Source organism: Pogoniulus pusillus, chromosome 4 (assembly GCF_015220805.1).
Source record: "Pogoniulus pusillus isolate bPogPus1 chromosome 4, bPogPus1.pri, whole genome shotgun sequence".
NCBI classification, from domain to species: domain Eukaryota; kingdom Metazoa; phylum Chordata; class Aves; order Piciformes; family Lybiidae; genus Pogoniulus; species Pogoniulus pusillus.
In genome coordinates this window covers 3,485,870-3,506,391 of record NC_087267.1, presented here as the reverse complement: position 1 = coordinate 3,506,391, position 20,522 = coordinate 3,485,870, and the positions used below count along the sequence as shown (strand labels likewise).

Below are 20,522 nucleotides of genomic sequence, written 5' to 3'. Positions count from 1 at the left end.
AAGAATATCCAGGCACCATGAGCAGGGTGCACCAGCTTGGCTTGACTGACTGCCAGCGCAGTGCAGGGGAAGGAGGACAAGGTGGAGGGCAAATACAGGGAGAGAAGCTCCTGGCTTTCCGTGCTGTCCCCTTCTTTGCAAAGGAACTCTTGTTGCTCTTTTCAAACAGTTGTTCCTTTTAAGAGCTGTGGGGCTAAAAGCAGGGAAAGCAACTCCACACTGCACTGTTTCAAGAGGGTGTTCTACAAAAGCCACCAGCCCAGCGCTGATGAGACTGCAGCAGGCCACATAGAACAGTACCCAAAAAACTAAAGCAGCATCTTTATTTTATACATAACTGTCAGTATAAAAAGTTTATTACATAAGAGCTGGTTTGTTTACAATATATTATATTACCCCAAGCTGATGCAGAAAGTTTATATGGCACAGTTTTACATCGTTTACACCACGCTGGCTTAAATGCACCACTGAAGTGCATTTTTAATACACTTGGTACTTTCCAAAACTGTAAGGCAAGAAATATCAGTGAATTTAGTCATTCAGCTTTTAAATTAGGCAACTTCTCAATTGTACTTTCTCTTTCCTTAGTGGAAAGTCTAAATACAGCAAATATGTTCAATGCACCTTTCTTTTGCCTTAGGGAAAAAAAAACTTCATCATCATCATAGAATCAACCAGGTTGAAAGAGACCTCCAAGATCATCCAGGCCAACCTAGCACCCAGCCCTAGCCAGTGAACCAGACCATGGCACTAAGTGCCTCATCCAGGCTTTTCCTGAACACCTCCAGGGATGGTGCCTCCACCACCTCCCTGGGCAGCCCATCCCAATGCCAATCACTCTCTCTGCCAACAACTTCCTCCTAACATCCAGCCTAGACCTCCCCTGGCACAACTTGAGACTGTGTCCCCTTGTTCTGTTGCTGCTTGCCTGGGAGAAGAGACCAACCCCACCTGGCTACAGCCTCCCTTCAGGTAGTTGTAGACAGCAATGAGGTCTGCCCTGAGCCTCCTCTTCTGCAGGCTGCACACCCCCAGCTCCCTCAGCCTCTTCTCACAGGGCTGTGCTCCAGGCCCCTCACAGCTTTGTTGCCCTTCTCTGGACACCTTCCAGCACCTCAACATCTCTCTTGAATTGAGGAGCCCAGAAGTGGACACAGCACTCAAGGTGTGGCCTGACCAGTGCTGAGTACAGGGGAAGGAAAATCACATCTGTACTCATTGGAATGATTCAGGTTAGAATCCAAAAGGTTTTCTGCTTGGCTCTTGTTAATTTTTGGAAAATATTTGCAGCTATATAATAAAACAAAAAAAAAAAAAAGAGAGGTTTAAATGTAACTGCAGCACAAAACACCACTGAAAGCACTGAAAGCAGCAGCCTATACAATCAGGAGACAGAAGGATGTATCAAACTTTAAAGAGGAACTGTAATTATCAGCTCAGTGGTTTATAATGAAACTAGTAAAAACTTCAGGCAGTAATCTCAACTGTAACGAACAGAGGTTTAACATTCAACCCGTGAGAGGTTAATGAAGGCTATGAACCCGGTGTAAGACGAACCGTTTCAGATGCTGGAGCTCACCAGATGTAATTGGATTCGGGTGGCACATGCCTCTCCTCCTCCCTTTTTGGCGAAGGCGTGTGCTGCCTGTGCTTGCTGCCTGATGGCCTCAGGGCACTCAGACTGCTGGCTCCATACCCTGGAAAATGATCCGGTTCAAGAGAAAAGAAACCCTAGAAGCGGGATCACCATCCACAGCTAGCATTTCGAGTGGAGACGGTCTCTCCTCCTTGAACAAAGTATTTTGCTCTGCCTTACGCAAGCACTTGCCCCTCTGCACCCTTGTGCTAGTTTGAAGCAGGCTAGAATGTTTTGGTGAGAGAAAGTAGGTTATTGGCTATGAAAGGGAAACATTGGTGATGTCTCCTGCCCTCAGAGTATCGATGAAGAAGAATGTAAACAACAGATAACACTTTTGGCCATTTTCTCACTCTGCTTCTGGCTTCAGACTGAGCTACATCTCCTTAACCTCACTGCCACTAAACCTTGCTCCTTAACCTCTTGGCTGAACCTCTTTTCTTCCTAGGACTGGGGTAAGGTTGAGAGGGGCAGGGGGAAGGTGCAGGGTGGTTGAGAGCCCCTGCTGGGGACTCAGGTTTCTTGCAGGGCTGTTGTGTTTCTGTATTGTTTTCACCTTGTGTATTTCTGCCTATAACTGTATATAACCCTGATGATACTGTGATACTGTAAATAGCTGCTTGTATATTGTGCTGCTGTAAATAAATAGCTTCATTTATATTCCCAGAGTCCATCTGAGTTAGCTGGGGTACCTTCTAAAGTGTGGGGGGGCGGGGAACAGCCAAACCACCACAACCCTCCGGGGATGGATGAGGTGCTGCTAGACAGGGATGCTCACCTGGCCAGGGAGACCAGAGGACCATCAGCACACCCAGGCTGTGGCTCAGCCCTGGCTTCATGTGTGCACAGCCCATGCTGGGTGGATGAGTCATGCTGATCTGCCAGCACGGGCTCTAAAACCGGGTGTAAGCATCTCCCTGGGGGAAATCTGTGCCTGCTGCCTGAGCTTGGCTTTGTTTTATGGCTGAATGCAGAAAGCAGAGTAAGAACATGTGGCCGTTTGAGCTGATTTTCTAGCTCAGACATAGGGGAAAGATGAACACTCCAGGGATTGGCCACATAATGACAACAATAGATAAACTGATATCATTTCAGTGGAGCATCAAGAGCTTAATGTCTAGAAGCCAGCAGAAGAAGTGGGAGAACAAGCTGTGCTTCTAGACATTAAGCTCTTGATGCTCCAATGAAATGATATCAATTTATCTATTGTTGCCATTGTGTGGCCTATCCCTGGAGTGTTCATCTTTCCCCCTATGTCTGAGCTAGAAAATCAGCTCAAATGGCCACAAAACAACAGTGATAACAAACGCCTAGCAGGGGCAAAAGCAGTCTTAGCAGACCTGGTTTGTTGTGGAAAATGAAAACAAACAATGGAACTCAAAGTATTATGTTGCCATTATTTATAGGCTTTTTTTACCCATCTCATTGCTCAAAGCTCATGGAAATTACTTTGAAAACCTGAGGCCTCCATTCAGTTCTTTACCCACTTCTTCTTAGAATTATAGAATCATGGAATCAACCAGGTTGGAAGAGACCTCCAAGATCATCCAGTCCAACCTAGCACCCAGCCCTAGCCAGTCAACTAGACCATGGCACCAAGTGTCTTTTCTTGAACACCTCCAGGGACGGTGCCTCCACCACCTCCCTGGGCAGCCCATTCCAATGGGAAATCACTCTCTCTGTGAAGAACTTCTTCCTAATATCCAGCCTATACCTACCCTGGCACAACTTGAGACTGTGTCCCCTTGTTCTGTTGCTGGTTGCCTGGGAGAAGAGGCTTTTTACTGAGGAGTTATTAATTTGAAGGAGGATGAAGGACGTCTCTCAAACGAACAAAAAAATCTCCTCTCAAGATCAGGATAGGGACATTGGGGGTTGTTTTGCACTTACTTTTATTGCAGTGTCTCCCATGCCAACCTTCTTTGCATTGGCATTTGTTGGGCTCGGTGCAGGTGCCATACAGGCCACAGCCAGGTTCGCAGACAGCTGTAAGAAAATGAGCACACATGGCTGATGTCTTGAAAAGACAGAGTTGCACAGCTGCTTCCCGAGCTGCTCCTCACAATGGGTTGGTCCCGGCACTGCCTGGGGCTCTCCCAGTAAATCCCTGCCTTTGCAGCGAGTGTGTGCACAGGCACCAAACAGTTCATCCCTCCTTCATTTGCAAGGTCTGCCTTTGGCAGAGCAGAGAGGAACAAACAGCAGGGTCGAGTGTCTGCCAGAAGCAGCAAGAGAAGAAGAGTAGCACCCAGCATCCCTCTGCCAGTGTGTTCCAAATGGATTTTAACACTGCAGTGTATTGACACTTTATTAGGTATTTATCTGGGATGTTAATGAGCTGACACAGTGCTGTTTATAGAAACTCAAATTCAAGAAAGATGTTGAGGTGCTGGAACATGTCCAGAGAAGGGCAACAAAGCTGGTGAGGGGCCTGGAGCACAAACCCTATGAGGAGAGGCTGAGGGAGCTGGGGGTGTGCAGCCTGGAGAAGAGGAGGCTCAGGGGTGATCTTATTACTGTCTACAACTACCTGAAGGGACATTGTAGCCAGGTGGGGGGTGGCCTCTTCTCCCAGGCAACCAGCAATAGAACAAGGGGACACAGTCTCAAGTTGTGCCAGGGTAGGTATAGGCTGGATGTTAGGAAGAAGTTCTTCACAGAGAGAGTGATTGGCATTGGAATGGGCTGCCCAGGGAGGTGGTGGAGGCACCGTCCCTGGGGGTCTTCAAGAAAAGCCTGAATGAGGCACTTAGTGCCATGGTCTAGTTGACTGGTTAGGGATGGGTGCTAGGTTGGACTGGATGATCTTGGAGGTCTCTTCCAACCTGGTTGATTCTATGATTCTATGTAAGAGACTTTCACAGAGGTTGGAAGTGACCTCCAGAGATCACCCAGTCCAATCCCCCTTGCCAAAGCAGGATCCCCTGGGGTTGTCCATATAGGAATGATTCCAGGCAGGTTTTAAAAGTCTCCAAGAAGGAGACTCCACAATCTCTCTGGGCAGCCTGTCCCAGGGCTCTGTCACCCTCACTATAAAGAAGTTACTCCTCATGTTGAGCTGAAACCTTCTATGTTCAAGTTTGTAGCTATTGATCCTTATCTTGTTGCTGCAGACCTCCAAAAAGAAATTGGCCCTCTCTGCTTGACACCCACCTCTCAGATATTTATAGACATTGGTCAGATCCCTTCTCAGTCTTCTCTTCACCAAACTGAAGAGCTCCAAGTCTCTCAGTCTTTATTCACAGGACAGATGCTCAAGGCCCCCAGTCATCCTTGTGGCCCTCCATAGGACTCCCTCCAGCAGGTCTCTGTCTCTCTTGAACTGGGGAGCCCAAACTGGACACAGTCTTCCAGGTGTGGTCTCACCAGGGCAGAGTAGAAGGGGAGAAGAACCTCCCTAGACCTGCTGGACACACTTTTCTTGGTGTACACTTGTCTTTGGGAATGGTTTTGTGAAAAAAAACCAAGAGAATTTCTGGTTTCATTAAGTCTGCTATATGTCTGCAAAGTAAATCAACCTGATGTCACATAAAAAGGCACTGTGCAGTCAGCCTGATGCTCCTACACCACGGAGACAGATGGAGAGATGCTGGTACTTACGCTTTGAGCACAGGTCTCCCTGGTAGCCTTTGGAGCACTTGCATTTGTTCTTACCAGTGCATTTGCCTCCATTACGACAGGGCTGATGGCATTTACCTAGAAATCAGACACATGGAAACAATGATCTTTGTCTGAGGCATTTACTGGAGACAAGTGTCTGAGGAGCCTGCCTTGTATACGAAAAATTCATTGGATGCTGGTGTAAAAGTGTGCACTGCAGATCCTGTGAGAAGATTCTGATGCAAATCTGTATTTCCAATTTACACAGAATCACAGAACAGTCCAGGCTGGAGGGGACCTGCAAAGAGCATCTAGTCCAATCCCCCCTGCAGTCAGCAGGGACAGCCTCAACTAAATCCCATTGCCCAGAGCCCTGTCCAGCCTCATCTTGAATATCTCCAAGAATGGGGCACCAACCACCTCCCTGGGAAACCTGTTCCAGTGTTCCAAAACCCTCACAGTAAAGAATCTGTTCCTAACATCCAACCTAAATCTGCTCTTCTCCTCTTTGAAACCATTGTCCCTCATCCTATCACCAGAGGCCTCTGTGAACAGTCTCTCTGCATCCTTCTTGTAGGCCCCCTTTAGTACTGGAAGGCTGCTGTTAAGTCTCCCCAGAGCCTCCTCTTCTCCAGGCTGAACAACCCCAGCTTCCTCAGCCTGTCTTTGTAGCAGAGGTGCTCCAACCCCTTGATTATTTTCATGGTCCTCCTCTGGTCCCACTTCTTCTTCTACCCTCTGCCCTACCACTCAGTATTGCTTGCATACATACAGCTTGAGGGTTGTTACTAAGCCTAGTTAATAGCAAAACCAGAAATAAGACAGGGGATGAGAGTGTCTAGCAATGAGTCAACCTTATCTGACTTGATGAGGACCCCACCGTGTCTGCTCACCCTCGCTGTGACCCCAGCAGAGGTAAGCTGCATATCAGACATTCAGAAATGGACATCAGAAGAAGGTGTAAGTGAACGCAAGCACATGGAGATGCTACTCACTGATTTCACATTGGTCTCCTTCATAGCCTGAAGGACAAATGCATTTTCCCAGGTAGAAACATGTTCCTCCATTGAAGCAGGTCGTTGTACAGTTTGCTGAAACACACAGAACATCAATGGAGTCACTACTATGAACTCAGTCTGACTTGACCCTAATATCTTTGGCTGATCACTGTAAATCAACTCTGAATAGCTTTTTAAATGCTGCATTAGTATCTTTTCATTTGGTTTATAAAGGAAGACTGAACTGTGTTTTTTCCTACATAATGCCTCACCATGGACACACTCAAAAGCCAACACAGAAAGAGACAAATGAACAATACAGCAGTAAGCAGACTGTGTTACATCTTTATCAGTCCTCATGTGTAAAGATCATTGAAGGACCAAGTCACTATTGAAACTGCCAGTGTCTGACAACAGGAGCACAAACTAGGACTGAAAGTTACTTCTGCAAGAGAAAATGCCCCTGCATTTCTTAATCAACACCTTGACTAGAATCATAGAATCAACCAGGTTGGAAGAGACCTCCAAGCTCATCCAGTCCAACCTAGCACCCAGCCCTAGCCAGTCAACTAGACTATGGCACCAAGTGTCTTTGCTTGAACACCTCCAGGGACAGCGCCTCCACCACCTCCCTGGGCAGCCCATTCCAATGGCAAATCACTCTCTCTGGGAAGAACTTCCTCCTAACTAGGAAGGAATCTTCATAGATTTTTGCTGTACAGTGACACTGATGCAAATGCTGTGTGTCTGGCTCAGAGAGCTGGGATTCACACGAATTCCTCAAGACATTGGGAGCACTTCATCACTGTGCAGTTTTGAAACCTTTTGGAAAGTGCAGTGATCCTCAGGGATCAGACACAAGTCAGGACACTTGCAACAACAGTTTGTGCAAGCATGTCTAATGGCCTAGGAAGCATCTCATCTGCTGGGACATCTTTCATTTAGTCTTTACTTCAATATAGTTCTGCAGTAACAAATGCAACCTGATGTTCTGTAGTCTGCTCCAGCTATATTTCTGCAGGAAATTACTTGCTTTTCCTACTTGGTAGCCTGGACTGATCCAGATTACTGTTCTGAACAACTGATTGCTTCCATTTTTATCCTTCCTGAGCCACAATGTGGCAACAAAATATGAATGGCCTGCTTATTCTTTTTTTCCTGGTGTCCAGATGCAGCAAGTTAATGCACTAAATAATCAGCAAAACTAATTTTACTCCAGGAAACCAGAATTCAGAGACAGATAATTTTTGTCCCCAAGCCAGAAGTGTAAGTGCATTTTGTGGTAGGTCCCACACCTTTCAGTGGAGCAGCTAAGGTGATTATCTGAATTACCTTTCCCAGAAGTGGCATGTATGCTTGCCAGCACACACAGCTGCAAAAGCTTTGCAAATCCCTACACTCCTCTAGCAGCTGATGGCTTCTGCTTGAGCATCTATTTGAAGAATCACAAAACTTCCACAGCTACCTTAATTCATCACTCGCCTGATTTTCCAAGATCCACTTCTAGAGGGATCACAGGATGTTAGGGGTTGGAAGAGACCTCCAGAGATCTTCCAGTCCAACCTCCCCCTGCCAGAGCAAGACCATAGAATCTAGCACAGGTCACACAGGAATGAGTCCAGACAGGGCAGGAAAGTCTCCAGAGAAGGAGACTCCACAACTGCTCTAGGGAGGCCTGTTCCAGTGCTCTGCCACCCTTACAGTAAAGAAGTCGAGGTGGAACTTGCTGTGCTGTAGTTTCCATCCATTGCCCCTTGTCCTATCCCAGGGCACAGGTGAGCAGAGCCTGTCCCTTCCTTCCTAACACCCAGTCCTCATCTATTTATAACCATTTATTAGATCCCCTCTCAGCCTCCTCTTCTCAAGACTAAACAGCCCCAGGTCTCCCAGACTTTACTCATGAGGCAGTGCTCCAATCCCTTCACCATCCTCATAGCCCTCTCTTGGACTCTGTCCAGTAGATCCTTGTCCCTCTTGAACTGGGGAGCCCAGAACTGGATGCAATATTCCAGGTGGGGCCTCATTAGGGCAGAGTAGAGGGGGAGGAGAACCTCCCTCGATCTGCTGGGCACATTTTTGTTAACGCACCCTAGGACACCCTAAGGAAACTAATACAAACGACTAAGGAGACTGCTGGGTAAGATTCATGGGGGGTGGTTTTAAACAGCAGTTACCTTTGTCACAGTTGATGCCATAGAAGCCTGGAGGGCAGATGCAGAGTCCAGGTGTAATGCAGAGCCCACCATTCATGCAGCGAGGAGCACACAACGCTGGAGAGCAGGAAGAACAGAAAAAGCATTGCTGCTGTGATAGCATCTGGCTACTTAAACACATGGCACAAAGACTCCCTACGCTGCTTTTCCTCCTGCTGAACGTATTATCACCTTTGCAATGCCTCTCTGTCTAGTGGATTAGATCAATCACACCTCTGGTTTGTGTCTCACCATTTGTATACAGTATTGCTAAAACAGTGAAGACTAAGTTCACATCTGGTTCCCTATCACAGAATGGTAGGGGTTGGAAGGGACATCTGGGGATCATTTAACTCCACTCTCCTGTTAAAGCAGGTCCACCTAGATCAGGTTACACAGGAACACGTCCAGGTGAGTTTTGAAAGCCTCCAGACATTGAGACTCCACAACCCTTCTGGGCAGCCTGTTCCAGTGCTCTATTGTCCTCGAAGTAAAGAAGTTTTCCCTTGTGGTTAGATGAACGTCCTGTGTTCTAGTTTATGCCCATTGCCCATTGCCCCTTGACTCACTGAGCACCACTGAAAAGAGCCCAGTCCCATCTTCTTGATGCTTGTTTTGATAAGATCCCTTCTCAGACTTCCCCAGGCTAAACAGCCCAGATCTTGTAGTCTTTCCTAATGAGAGAGATGCTCCAGTCCCCAAATTATGTTTATAACCCTCCATTGGACTCTCTCCAGTAGTTCCTTGTCTCTCCTGAACTGCAGAACCCAAAACCGGACACAGTAATCCAGATGTGGTCTAACAAAAATAGAGTAGAGGGGGAGAAGGACCTCACTCAGCCTGCTGGTCAGACTCTTATTCATCCAAATATGTAAGCAGAAATTGCCTCTTGTACAGCTTAGTTTCAAGTAGAGGAAGTCAAAGTGCCCACCTAGGCTCTCTGGACATTGGCAGTCTGCCCAGAGCAGTGTCCACCATGACTTGACTGCAGTGCTGCAGCTGGTGCCTCAGCTCTGCAGATAGGACCATTCCTTTAGGGGCTGCACTGAGAAGTGTCAGTAATTCAATGGGCTTCCTAGGCAAGCTTTACAAGGAACCCTCCCTTCTCCCTCTGCATACCTGCACTGGGAAGGGAGACCTGCTGTGTGGCCTAGTTTGGTAGTCAAACTGCCCTGCAGGTTCCCCATGAACCTTCTCCAGAGCTCCTGCATGAGGTCAAGTAGGGGCACCAGACCATACATCTTGTGACACTGTCAGTGCTGTCTGTCACAAATCTTTGTCTCCAGCTGACTGGCAAACTCCCCTGGGAAAGGCCACAGGGTGAGAAGTAGCCACTGGCTCCTTAAACATGTAAGCTGTGCCATGCCAGCTGCTCTCCAGGCCAGAGAACAGTCTCTAATCCTTTGTGCTCAATGTTTTGGCTGTAGCCAGAGTGTCTGGGAGTGAATGACAGCATTGGAATAAGAAGCCCATGGGGATGGTCTGCTACATCTCAAGCCACCCCAGGATATCCACTGTGGGACAAGGAAGGAAAACATAGGAAGAAGAGTTAACTTCCTCAACAAGTCACATTCAATTTCCTGCTCTTTCCCTTCTGGAAATGTTGCTTGGGGCCATTAGTCATTGATGGAAGGGAAAAAGAGACTTTTTCCTTCATTTTCCCATCTTCATTGTCAGTCTGACTCCAAACTAGGTCTCATCTCCAAATAAACAACTGCAGAACAACTAAATCCTGTGCTTTGCTTCCCACTAGTCCTCATTAGCAGAATTTTATTTAATCATTTTGCCAGATGAATTTCCCTGTGAATAAGTGCCAGGTTTTGCTAAAAGCAATCTCCTAGAGACAAAACATTTTTCTTATAAGCAGCTAATGTTTCCACTAGACTGTGGATGATAACAGCAATTCTCTTATGTGTGTGAACTCAAAACATATGAACTCTGCAGAATAGACCAGTCTCATTTTTTAGGAGAGGTCAATGTGCTGTAGCTACAGTTTTGTTGAGCTCATAGTGAAGAAGACAGTTGAAAATCTTTTTTTATGATTACCTTTCTCACAGTGTGGTCCATAAAATCCATCTGGGCACTGGCAGATACGTCTTTCATTGCAAAACCCTCCATTTCTGCATCCTCCTGGGCATTCAGCTTCATAAAACATAACAACAACCTTAACTGAATATTACATACTTCAGCTGTCAGCCAGCTCTTGGCTGGATCAATATATTTCTCTGACACAATGATAGAAGTATTTCACAGAATCACAGAACATTAGAGGTTGGAAGGGACCTCCACAGATCATTAAGCCCAACTCCATGCCAAAGCAGGAGGATCACCCAGGGTATTCTGCACAGGAATGCATCCAGGTGGAAAACTCAGGTTTGAAAACCTGCATCCAGGTTTGAAAATCTCCAGAGAAGGAGAATTCACAACCTCGCTGAGCAGCCTGCTCCAGTGCTCTGTTACCCTCACTATAAAGAAGCTTCTCCTGGTGAGATGAAACCTTCTGTGCTCAAGTTTGTAGCCATTGTTCTTTATCTTATTGCTGCAGACCACCAAAAAGAGATCAGCCCTCTCCACTTGACACCCACCCCTCAGATATTCATAGACATTGATCAGATCCCCTCTCAGTCTTCTCTTTTCCACGCCAACCAGCCTCAGTGTCTCTCCACAGGGGAGATGCTCAAGGCCCCCAGTCATCCTCTTAGCTCTCTGTTGGATTCTCTCCAGCATATTTGCAAACCCTGGCAGAAATTGAAGCTCAGCTAAGACCTCCTCAAGAGAGGTTAGTTGATTTCTTGTTAACAAAGAGAGGTTTCATCACATCTTCAGAAAAATGAACAATTTTCTCCTCATTGCTCTGCTGCTCTTTAAGTGGATGAGCAATGTGGACGTTCTGCTCGATCCAGCAGTTGCTCCTCTGCATGGAAGTGAGCAGGCAGCTCAGTGCAGGACTTGTATTGCTGGTTAGACCTGCCCTTGTTATGCAGGACCTCTTTGAATTTCTGCCACCTTAAGCAGACTGCACTGCAACTTGCATTTCATTAATTACTACAGCTGTTACTACTGAGGTGACAGAGTGATTAAATCTGTATCCAAATTAGATTCAACTTCAAGGCTAAATGAAAAAAAAATGGCCAGAGAAGAAGATAAAAGCATTGCTGAACAGTGGTCCTGTATCTTCATTCAACTCTCACCTGTATCTCAACTACTGATCAAATGCTGGGAATAGCATTTGGCAACACTGTCTGCACTATACCAAGGACAAGACACATGTCCAGGTACCAGAACCATCATCAAAACACCCAAGTCCATCAAACATGAGGTCAGCTAAAATGAATCCTATGGAAACTCTGCTATAGATAAGCCTGAGATAGGGGCTAAATGTAGACATACTGGCATCATGTGCCACAGGGCTGTAAACAAGCATGACCAACAACATCTGCCAACGGTATCCTTACCTCTTTTCCACTGCCTCACCAGGAAGCACTGGCATCTACCAACCCTAGGCTGTAAAGAAGTACCACTGATTCACACTGATTCCCAACCACGTAACACCCAAGTTCAAGCTGAAGCAGTCATAGTCTTTAAGCTGCACTTGTTTGAACTGGCAAAGAGTGGCAGGATGTGTATAAATTCAGGAGAGGCAGGTTGCATGAGACATTTTTGCAGCCCACAGAGATTCTTTAAACCATATCTCCTGTTAATACAGAAGAAATATAACCCTGGATTTACAAACATGATTCTCCCTTTAAATATTTAAGTCAAATGACTTAGCTGCTAGACTCATATAGAAATAAAATTCTGGTTTTAAAAATCTGAGAGTTGGTTAGAAACTGCTATAGCTATGCAGTATTCTGCTGCACTTGGGTAATAGCTCTCTATTCAATGGGATCACAGGATGTTAGAGGTTGGAAGAGACCTCCAGAGATCTTCCAGTCCAACCCCCTGCCAAAGCAGGACCATAGAACCTAGTGCAGGTCACAAAAGAATGCATCCAGACAGGGCTTGAAAGTCTCCAGAGAAGGAGACTCCACAATCTCTCTGAGGAGCCTCTTTCAGTGCTCTGTCACCCTTACAGTAAGAAGTTCTCGCTCATGTTGAGGTGGAACTTGCTGTGCTGCAGTTTCCATCCATTGCCCCTTGTCCTATCCCAGGGCACAAGTGAGCAGAGGCTGTCCCTTCCTTCCTGACACTCAGACCTCATCTATGTATATATGGATATACATATTAGATCCTCTTTCCCTCTTCTCCTCTGCAGACTAAACAGCCCCAGGTCTCTCAGCATTTCCTCATGAGGCAGTGCTCCAGACCTATCATCACCCTTGTAGCCCTCTGTTGGACTCTGTCCAGTAGATCTCTGTCCCTCTTGAGCTGGGAAGCCCAGAACTAGATGCAATATTCCAGACGGGACCTCACTAGGGCAAAGTAGAGGGGGAGGAGAACCTCCCTTGATCTGCTGTACTCTTCTTAATGCACCCTAGGGCTTTGAAAGGGAACTCTAAGGCCAAGCAAAAGGAAAGAAAATCTTATGTACCCATCAGGTTGCTGGATACTGTGTACAACTGCCAAACAAACAGGAAAGAGACAGGAGGAAAAGTGTAACTTTAAAATGCTCTCTGTGAACGAAACAACAAGCAGTGCTTTCACAGTAAAGCTGTTTGCAGTAGCAGTAATAGTGGTAAAGGCTTGCTGGTCTTACTGTATCCCAACACTGTACTCTAGGACTCTTCCTGGAAGCTCTTCTCTCTTTGTACCTGAATGCAGAGCTGCTATCCATTTCAGAAGATGAATGCCTAAACACATGCTATTCCAAACACAAACCCACAAAAGCATCCTTTGCGTGTGCCACGTCTTAGTCACATCAAATCCTCTCCTCTCCCACAAATTGCTCCCTTGCTCCCCTTACTTCCTCTGGCAAGGGCCCTTCTGGATAACCAAGAATGGCTGGAGACAGTAACCAGGGCCCTGGCAGGAGGAATTGGAGCTCCTTGCCATGAACAATGTCTTTCAGAGGAGGGAAACTCACCTCTACTCTAACATCAACCACTAGAGACATTCTTATTCTTTTCACCACATGTCCCAAAACACTCTGGTGTCCACTTTATCAGAGAGAGGGCAGGAACAGGAATCATCTCAGTATGTGCTGGATATGAGGTGAGAAAACTTCTCTGCCCACGTCTAGAGTTTGGAAAATCATCCTTGCATCTCTTAGCTGGCTCCAGGAACAAAAGACTGGGACAATAATCTTCTCCAACTTACCTAAGAGGTCACATAGAATCAACCAGGTTGGAAGAGACCTCCAAGATCATCCAGTCCAACCTAGCACCCAGTCCCAGCCAGTCAACTAGACCATGGCACTAAGTGCCTCATCCAGGCTTTTCTTGAACACCTCCAGGGACAGTGCCTGCACCACCTCCCTGGGCAGCCCATTCCAATGCCAATCACTCTCTCTGCCAACAACTCCCTCCTAACATCCAGCCTAGACCTCCCCTGGCACAACTTGAGACTGTGTCCCCTTGTTCTGTGGCTGCTTGCCTGGGGGAAGAGGCCAACCCCCACCTGGCTACAACCGCCCTTCAGGTAGCTGTAGACAGCAATGAGGTCACCCCTGAGCCTCCTCTTCTCCAGGCTAAACAACCCCAGCTCCCTCAGCCTCTCCTCATAGGGTTTGTGTTCCATGATGCAATATTACTAAATTGTTAAGTACTGTATCTGACATCAAAATGGTAACAGCAACTAATAACTGAGAAGTGATGACTTGGATGAATGTTACTACTAAATTGAGTTTGGGGTGTACTCTGTTTAACCTGTATTTCCTACAATACAGACCTGTAACTCTGCTGCCCATATTAAACCACCTCAACACCACTTCCAAAATTTATTAAGCTCAGTACTTTTGAACTGAACTGGAAAAACACCCCAAATATATATCTCAAATGTTCTGTGATGTATTTGCATCAGACACACAATCCCATAGGTGAGATCTGATTGCCTTTGCTTCCATTAAGCCCCAAAATTTTCCTTTGTGTTCCTCTGGCCACTTCTTCCCCTCCTGCAGTTTCTCTGGGCTAATTGGCAGCAGCAAGGCTTCAAAGGACACAGGCAGCTTTGCTGTTTAGGTGTAGTGAGGTTTCAAATAATAAACAGCTCCTGCTCCTGCTGCTTGCTCTTTGAAGCTGAACTACAGCCAATTCGCTTGAAGAAAAGAGAACAGAGTAAAAAGTATGGATCTGGGAATGAAGATTTAATAGAAGAATAAAAATCTCACTGTGTACATCAGCCCTGTTATGGGTTAATTTGACACAGTTGCACATGACATAGGAAACCTGCCTTATCTCACAGTATCACAGTATCATCAGGGTTGGAAGAGACCTCACAGATCATCAAGTCCAACCCTTTACCACAGAGCTCAAGGCTAGACCATGGCACCAAGTGCCAAGTCCAACCTTGCCATTTTTCACTTTCCACAGCCTCACTTTACAGTGATAATTGTAGTTGTTTGCAGTGCATCAAATTAATCCACAGTCTTATTGCACAGTATTTATGGTTGATTAAACAGGTTTTCTGCTATTCAAGTAAACACTGAAATAGCTGCACAGAATCATAGAATGGTTTGGGCTGGAAGGGACCTCCAAAGGTTATCTAGTTCAACCCCATCTGCAGTCAGCAGGGACAGCCTCAACTAAATCAGGTTGCCCACAGCCCTGTCCAGCCTCACCTTGAATATCTCCAGGAATGGGGCACCAACTACCTCCCTGGGCAACCTGTTCCAGTGTTCCAAAACCCTCATAGTAAAGAATCCACTCCTAACATCCAATCTAAATCTGCTCTTCTCTACTTTGAAGCCATTGTCCCTCATCCTATCACCACAGGCCTTTGTAAACAGTCTCTCTCCATCCTTCTTGTAGCCCCCTTCAGAAACTGGAAGGCTGCTGTTAGGTCTCCTCAGAGCCTCCTCTTTTCCAGGCTGAATAACCCCAGCTCCCTTAGCCTGTCATTGTAGAAGAGGTGCTCACACCCCTCGATCATTTTCGTGGCCCTCCTCTGGACCCACTCCACCATCCCTTCACAGTGCCCCTCTTCTACCAGCATATTCTCTGGGTGCTTACTGTTTGATGGCTGCTGGCATAGAGAACCAGCTTTCATCACCTCACCTGTATGCAAAGCCAAGAGCTTGCCATCAGAGCTCCAGAGCCAACTTTTGTGGAATTTTCTGATTTAGGACTTTTACATTCAGTTTGGATGTGCAAGCTGAGATTTAAGGAACTTCTGAGCTAAGGCACCAAATATTCATTGAAGTCAGTGTCCCCACTACAGACCCAGTTCTGCAAAAGTGGAGACAGTGTCAAATTTGATACAATCACCGAATCACAAAGTTCAGTTCTGCAAGTATGTGCTATTTCTGTGAAGATAAGCCTCAGCTTGTTTTCACAGGACTATTTCTCCTCTAAGCACCTCACATCATTTGCTAACAGGTGTTTCACATATCATACATTTTTGTGATCATCCCAGACACAGTAAGCAGTGAACAGGAGAAATGCCTCCAGCTCAGACTGCTAAAAGAGATCACAGAAACATTCAGCTTAGAAAAGACTCTCAGGATCACCAAGTCCAACTCATAACCCTACTCTACAAGGTGCACCCTAAACCATATCTCAAGCACCACAGCCAAATGAACTCTAAATACATCCAGGGTTGGTGACTGCACCACCTCCCTGGGCAGCCCATTCCAATGCCTGACCACTCCTGCCATGAAAAAATGTTGCCTAATGTCCAGCCCAAACATACTCAGTCACAGCTGGAGGTCATTCCCTCTTGTTCTGTCACTAATTACCTGTGAGAAGAGGCCAGCACCAACCTCTCCACAAGGTCCTTTCAGGTAGCTGTAGACAGCAATGAGGTCTCCCCTCAGCCTTCTCTGTTGCAAACTCAACAGCCTCAGCTCCTTCAGTCTCTCTTCATTAGATTTATTCTCCAGCCCCTTCCCCAGCTTGGTTTCCCTCCTCTGCACTTACCTCCACATCTCTCTTGTATTGAGATCTCCAAAACTGAACACAATACTCGAGGAGATGCAGCTGACACTAAGAAAAAGGTTGGTGAACACATAGTAAATGAAGAGCAAACCTATGGACAGAGCCAGAGCATCTTGGCATTCACCATCATTATTACACATTGTGTGACCACTTTATTTCCATCTCCTCTAGTCCTTATAATGAAACATGCAAAAGATGGGTGACTTGGTCTAATAGTATTCCAGCATGTTTTCTTTAGTGTTACCTTGCTGACAGGTTTTAAAGAAGATGGCATTCTGAGGAGTCTGGAGAATAATATTGCTTTCTGAATTCATTATTATCACGTTCACTTCAAAGGCAGCAACCCCATCTTGTTTGCCAAGGCAAGGGAATCCAACCTGAACAACTTAAAAGAGAAAAAGAGCATAATGACAATATTTATGAGCACATATATTTAAAAGTATACATCAAAATACAAATACTAGATATGTTTCAGCTTTAGTGCAATGCTATTGATGAACATCTGCAATACAGAGAACACAGAGATCGCTCTAGCCATAGGCAGCTCCAGGACTGGAAATAAAGCAGCACAGAACAGGAGATGAGCTTCTGTCATTTGCTGACATCACCCCAATGGTCAACAGCATAGAAAGCCATCTTCAAACAAACATGCTTTTGCTTGCAAACAAAGCCAATGCTTACATGGAGTTCTCTAAAAATGCACCTAAACAAGCTGGAAGCCTACATTTCATTTTCTAAGCTGAGCTGATCACTTCTTAGTCCAAATTTTGCAGGCTTTAGTATGACTTCTGCAAAAACATCTTACACACATTTTGGAGGAAAAAAAAAAAGGTTAATTTAGACTCATTTTTTTTTCTGGTTTGGATATTGCAATTAATACTGTTATGAAAGGGCCAGTTGAAATCTGAGTTTGGGGTGAAATGCAATGAGGCTGATCCAAAAGTTATTCAATAATTTATTAATATACGCAAAATAACTTCCCCCAAACTTATTTACAACTATCCTTATTAGATCCCACATGATCACTAAGACACTGCTGTCACTCAGATGCACATTTCTGCCTTTCTGCCACAGGTTAGCCTTGGAACAGATCATGTAAACTGCTCTTCATTCACTTCAGAGCAAAGAGGATCTGATAATCTTATGGAAAGCATTTTTGCTCCACCCAGCTCACTGTGCACTACAGTGCTTCTGGAGCACTCACCTTGGCTTGGTCTCAGCCCCTGGTATGGAGCTATAAGCTCCCGTGGAGAAATAAGAACACCCAGCTAAGGGAGAAGTCAATGGTAATACCTTGAATCAGAACTTATCCCTTTTAGCTGAATGCCTGATGGCAACAGCTGAACCCAACTGGAAGTAAAACCACTCACAAACTGCAACCTCTGATAAGCAGAGTAATTTTATAACTTGACCCATATAGTGATCAAAGATTTTGTTTCCTGAAAGCTGTTTTGAATATTATAAGTAATAATATTCATGCACCTGAATTTTATCAACAATTCTGCACAAGGTTCTGCTGATTTATGTACATGCAAAAGCTTCATGTGACTTGGCTCAGACAAACTAAGCTGCCACAGTCAGGCAAGGCACTCACAAACTGCTCAGTGTCAAGCACTGTGGCAAGCATTTCTTTAGCAATAAGCTTCAGAACTGCAATCTGTAATAAAATATTCATACTTTACTGGCTGTGGAATATTTTTTTACAGGAGCACAGTTTGTAATATTAACAGCACAAACCTGATGCCTTATGAGGAACTGTTCCCAGCAGAGGGATATTTAGAGTTGGATCAGCCATTATGCCTTTATCCAGAGAGCGCAAGGACAAGAACTCGTAGAAGTACTCAGCCTGTAATAAAATGCATGAAACTTTGATATGCACTTGAACTGCATTCACAGAAGCAAACGATTTAGCATATAAACTCAGCAGAAAAATATTACACTTTCCATTACACCATTCACTGGATTTGTTTCTATTACTTCCCTGAGTTCTTCACTGAAGCATCAGGTGTGCCCAGGTGGCCAAGAGAGCCAGTGGCATCCTGGCCTGCATCAGGAATGGTGTGGCCAGCAGGAGCAGGGAGGTCATTCTGCCCCTGGACTCTGCACTGCTTAGACCACACCTTGAGTACTGTGTTCAGTTCTTGGCCCCCCAGTTTAGGAGGGACATTGAGATGCTTGAGCGTGTCCAGAGAAGGGCGACGAGGCTGGGGAGAGGCCTTGAGCACAGCCCTACGAGGAGAGGCTGAGGGAGCTGGGATTGGTTAGCCTGGAGAAGAGAAGGCTCAGGGGTGACCTTATTGCTGTCTACAACTACCTGAGGGGTGGTTGTGGCCAGGAGGAGGTTGCTCTCTCCTCTCAGGTGGCCAGCACCAGAACAAGAGGACACAGCCTCAGGCTGTGCCAGGGGAAATTTTGAATTGAGGATCCCAGAACTGGACACAGTACTCAAGGTGTGGCTTGAGCAGTGCTGATCATTGAGACCAGGCTGTTTGGTCTTGTGTCACTCAGGCCTTCTGTGATGCTGTGCTCTACTAATATGAGCAGAAGCCTTGGCAGAGTGAACAAAACCATCTCTCTTAGCTCTTGGTGGCACCAGCAAACACTCATAAGCTGGGTTCATTATGAAACTCCTCATCAGCCTTAGGAGCACAGGCACCACTCTGTGGGGACGGTATGGAGAACCCAAATAGCATGTGGGGGCTACACTCCACATGGCAAGTCTTCAGAGGATGTTGGATAGGCATGGAGACCTCGGGGGAGGACTTACAAAACAATAGGGAAGGAAGCAATCAAAGTGTTTAAGGATGGGTTAAACACATGGAGTGCTCATGGAAGGGAGAGGGAACATGGAGAAAGGCAGTAAAAGAGATGAAAACTGAAGTCAGGGGGCAATGTTCAAAACACTGCTTTTAATTAAAGACTCTTTTTTTCCAATACAACATACCATGCCAAAATATGAACACAAGCTATAAAGTCAGATTGGGAACATTTTTGTTTTGAAATAAAACTCTGGTTCACAAAAATAATGACATGCCCCCACACATCTATAGAACAGCACAGTCAGTGAGTCAACACCGTCCTGTCTGTTTCTCATTGGTTAGCTTTGATGTTTGGTTATAGCCAAACCAGGTCCTAATGGGTTGGGATATTAAAACATCATATTCTTACCATTCTAGTAAACAACAAAGAGCAACCAGACCAAACAGCTTCACTCCCACATATCCATTCCAGTCACACTGCTGCAGCAAGCTGGCTTGTGAGCCAGAGCCCTGATTTGTAGGAAAGGAACTTCCCAGAGAGAGTGATTGGCATTGGAATGGGCTGCCCAGGGAGGTGGTGGAGTCACCGTCCCTGGAGGTGTTCAAGCAAAGCCTGGCTGAGGCACTTAGTGCCATGGTCTAGTTGACTGGCTAGGGCTGGGTGCTAGGTTGGACTGGATGATCTTGGAGGTCTCTTCCAACCTGGTTGATTCTACGATTCTATTTTCTAGAGTTGAAATTATGCCTAAGGACAAAGACAAGAAGAAAATTCACTGTGGGAAGGGGGACTGCTTGCTGCATGAGCCACAACTCACTGCCTTTCAAGGAAGGAATTCCTCTAACCAGACTAGAGACATAGCAATGATTAGTGGCTGAGGCAGGAGTATATTCTGCCCACATTAGAAAGATGGGAAATGACAACTGCCCAAGCAACAGGCTGCTCAGGAGGAAAGCCACGCAGCGCAGTGGGGCACATATCTGCTCCCACCACCTCAGCAAAGGTTTGTGCATCTGCCAAGCTAACGAAAGAATGAACTTCTAAGAAGACCTGCAATGCCTCAGGTCTATCCAGCTAGCATGAATTCGAAGTTGTGAAGCCATGTGCTGCAGAGTATGTCTGCAAACAACATGCTCTGGACTAAGCTGGTTACATTTTGGTTTTGATGAAGACCAAAATTTACCAGGAAGTTTGCAGATGACACCAAGTTAGGTGGCAGTCTGATCTTCATGAGGGTAGGGAGGCTCTACAGAGGAACTTGGATAGATTGGATTAACGGGCCAATGTTAAGGGGAGGAGATTCAATAAG

General features: G+C 45.9%; 1 protein-coding gene across 1 annotated transcript in view; it reads right to left on the bottom strand.

Moving 5' to 3' along the window:
- Positions 1-304: 304 nt before the first annotated feature.
- The window catches only part of WIF1 (WNT inhibitory factor 1), a 42,605-nt gene continuing 22,387 nt past the window's right edge, over positions 305-20,522 (bottom strand). Inside the window, exons 3-11 of the mRNA XM_064141991.1 lie at positions 18,194-18,302; positions 16,701-16,841; positions 10,473-10,568; positions 8,409-8,504; positions 6,232-6,327; positions 5,237-5,332; positions 3,527-3,622; positions 1,558-1,697; positions 305-505 (exon numbers count right to left, since the gene is read on the bottom strand). Of these exons, the coding sequence (XP_063998061.1) occupies positions 1,576-1,697; positions 3,527-3,622; positions 5,237-5,332; positions 6,232-6,327; positions 8,409-8,504; positions 10,473-10,568; positions 16,701-16,841; positions 18,194-18,302 (852 nt within the window). The 3' untranslated portion in view covers positions 305-505; positions 1,558-1,575. The remainder of the gene's footprint in view (positions 506-1,557; positions 1,698-3,526; positions 3,623-5,236; positions 5,333-6,231; positions 6,328-8,408; positions 8,505-10,472; positions 10,569-16,700; positions 16,842-18,193; positions 18,303-20,522) is intronic.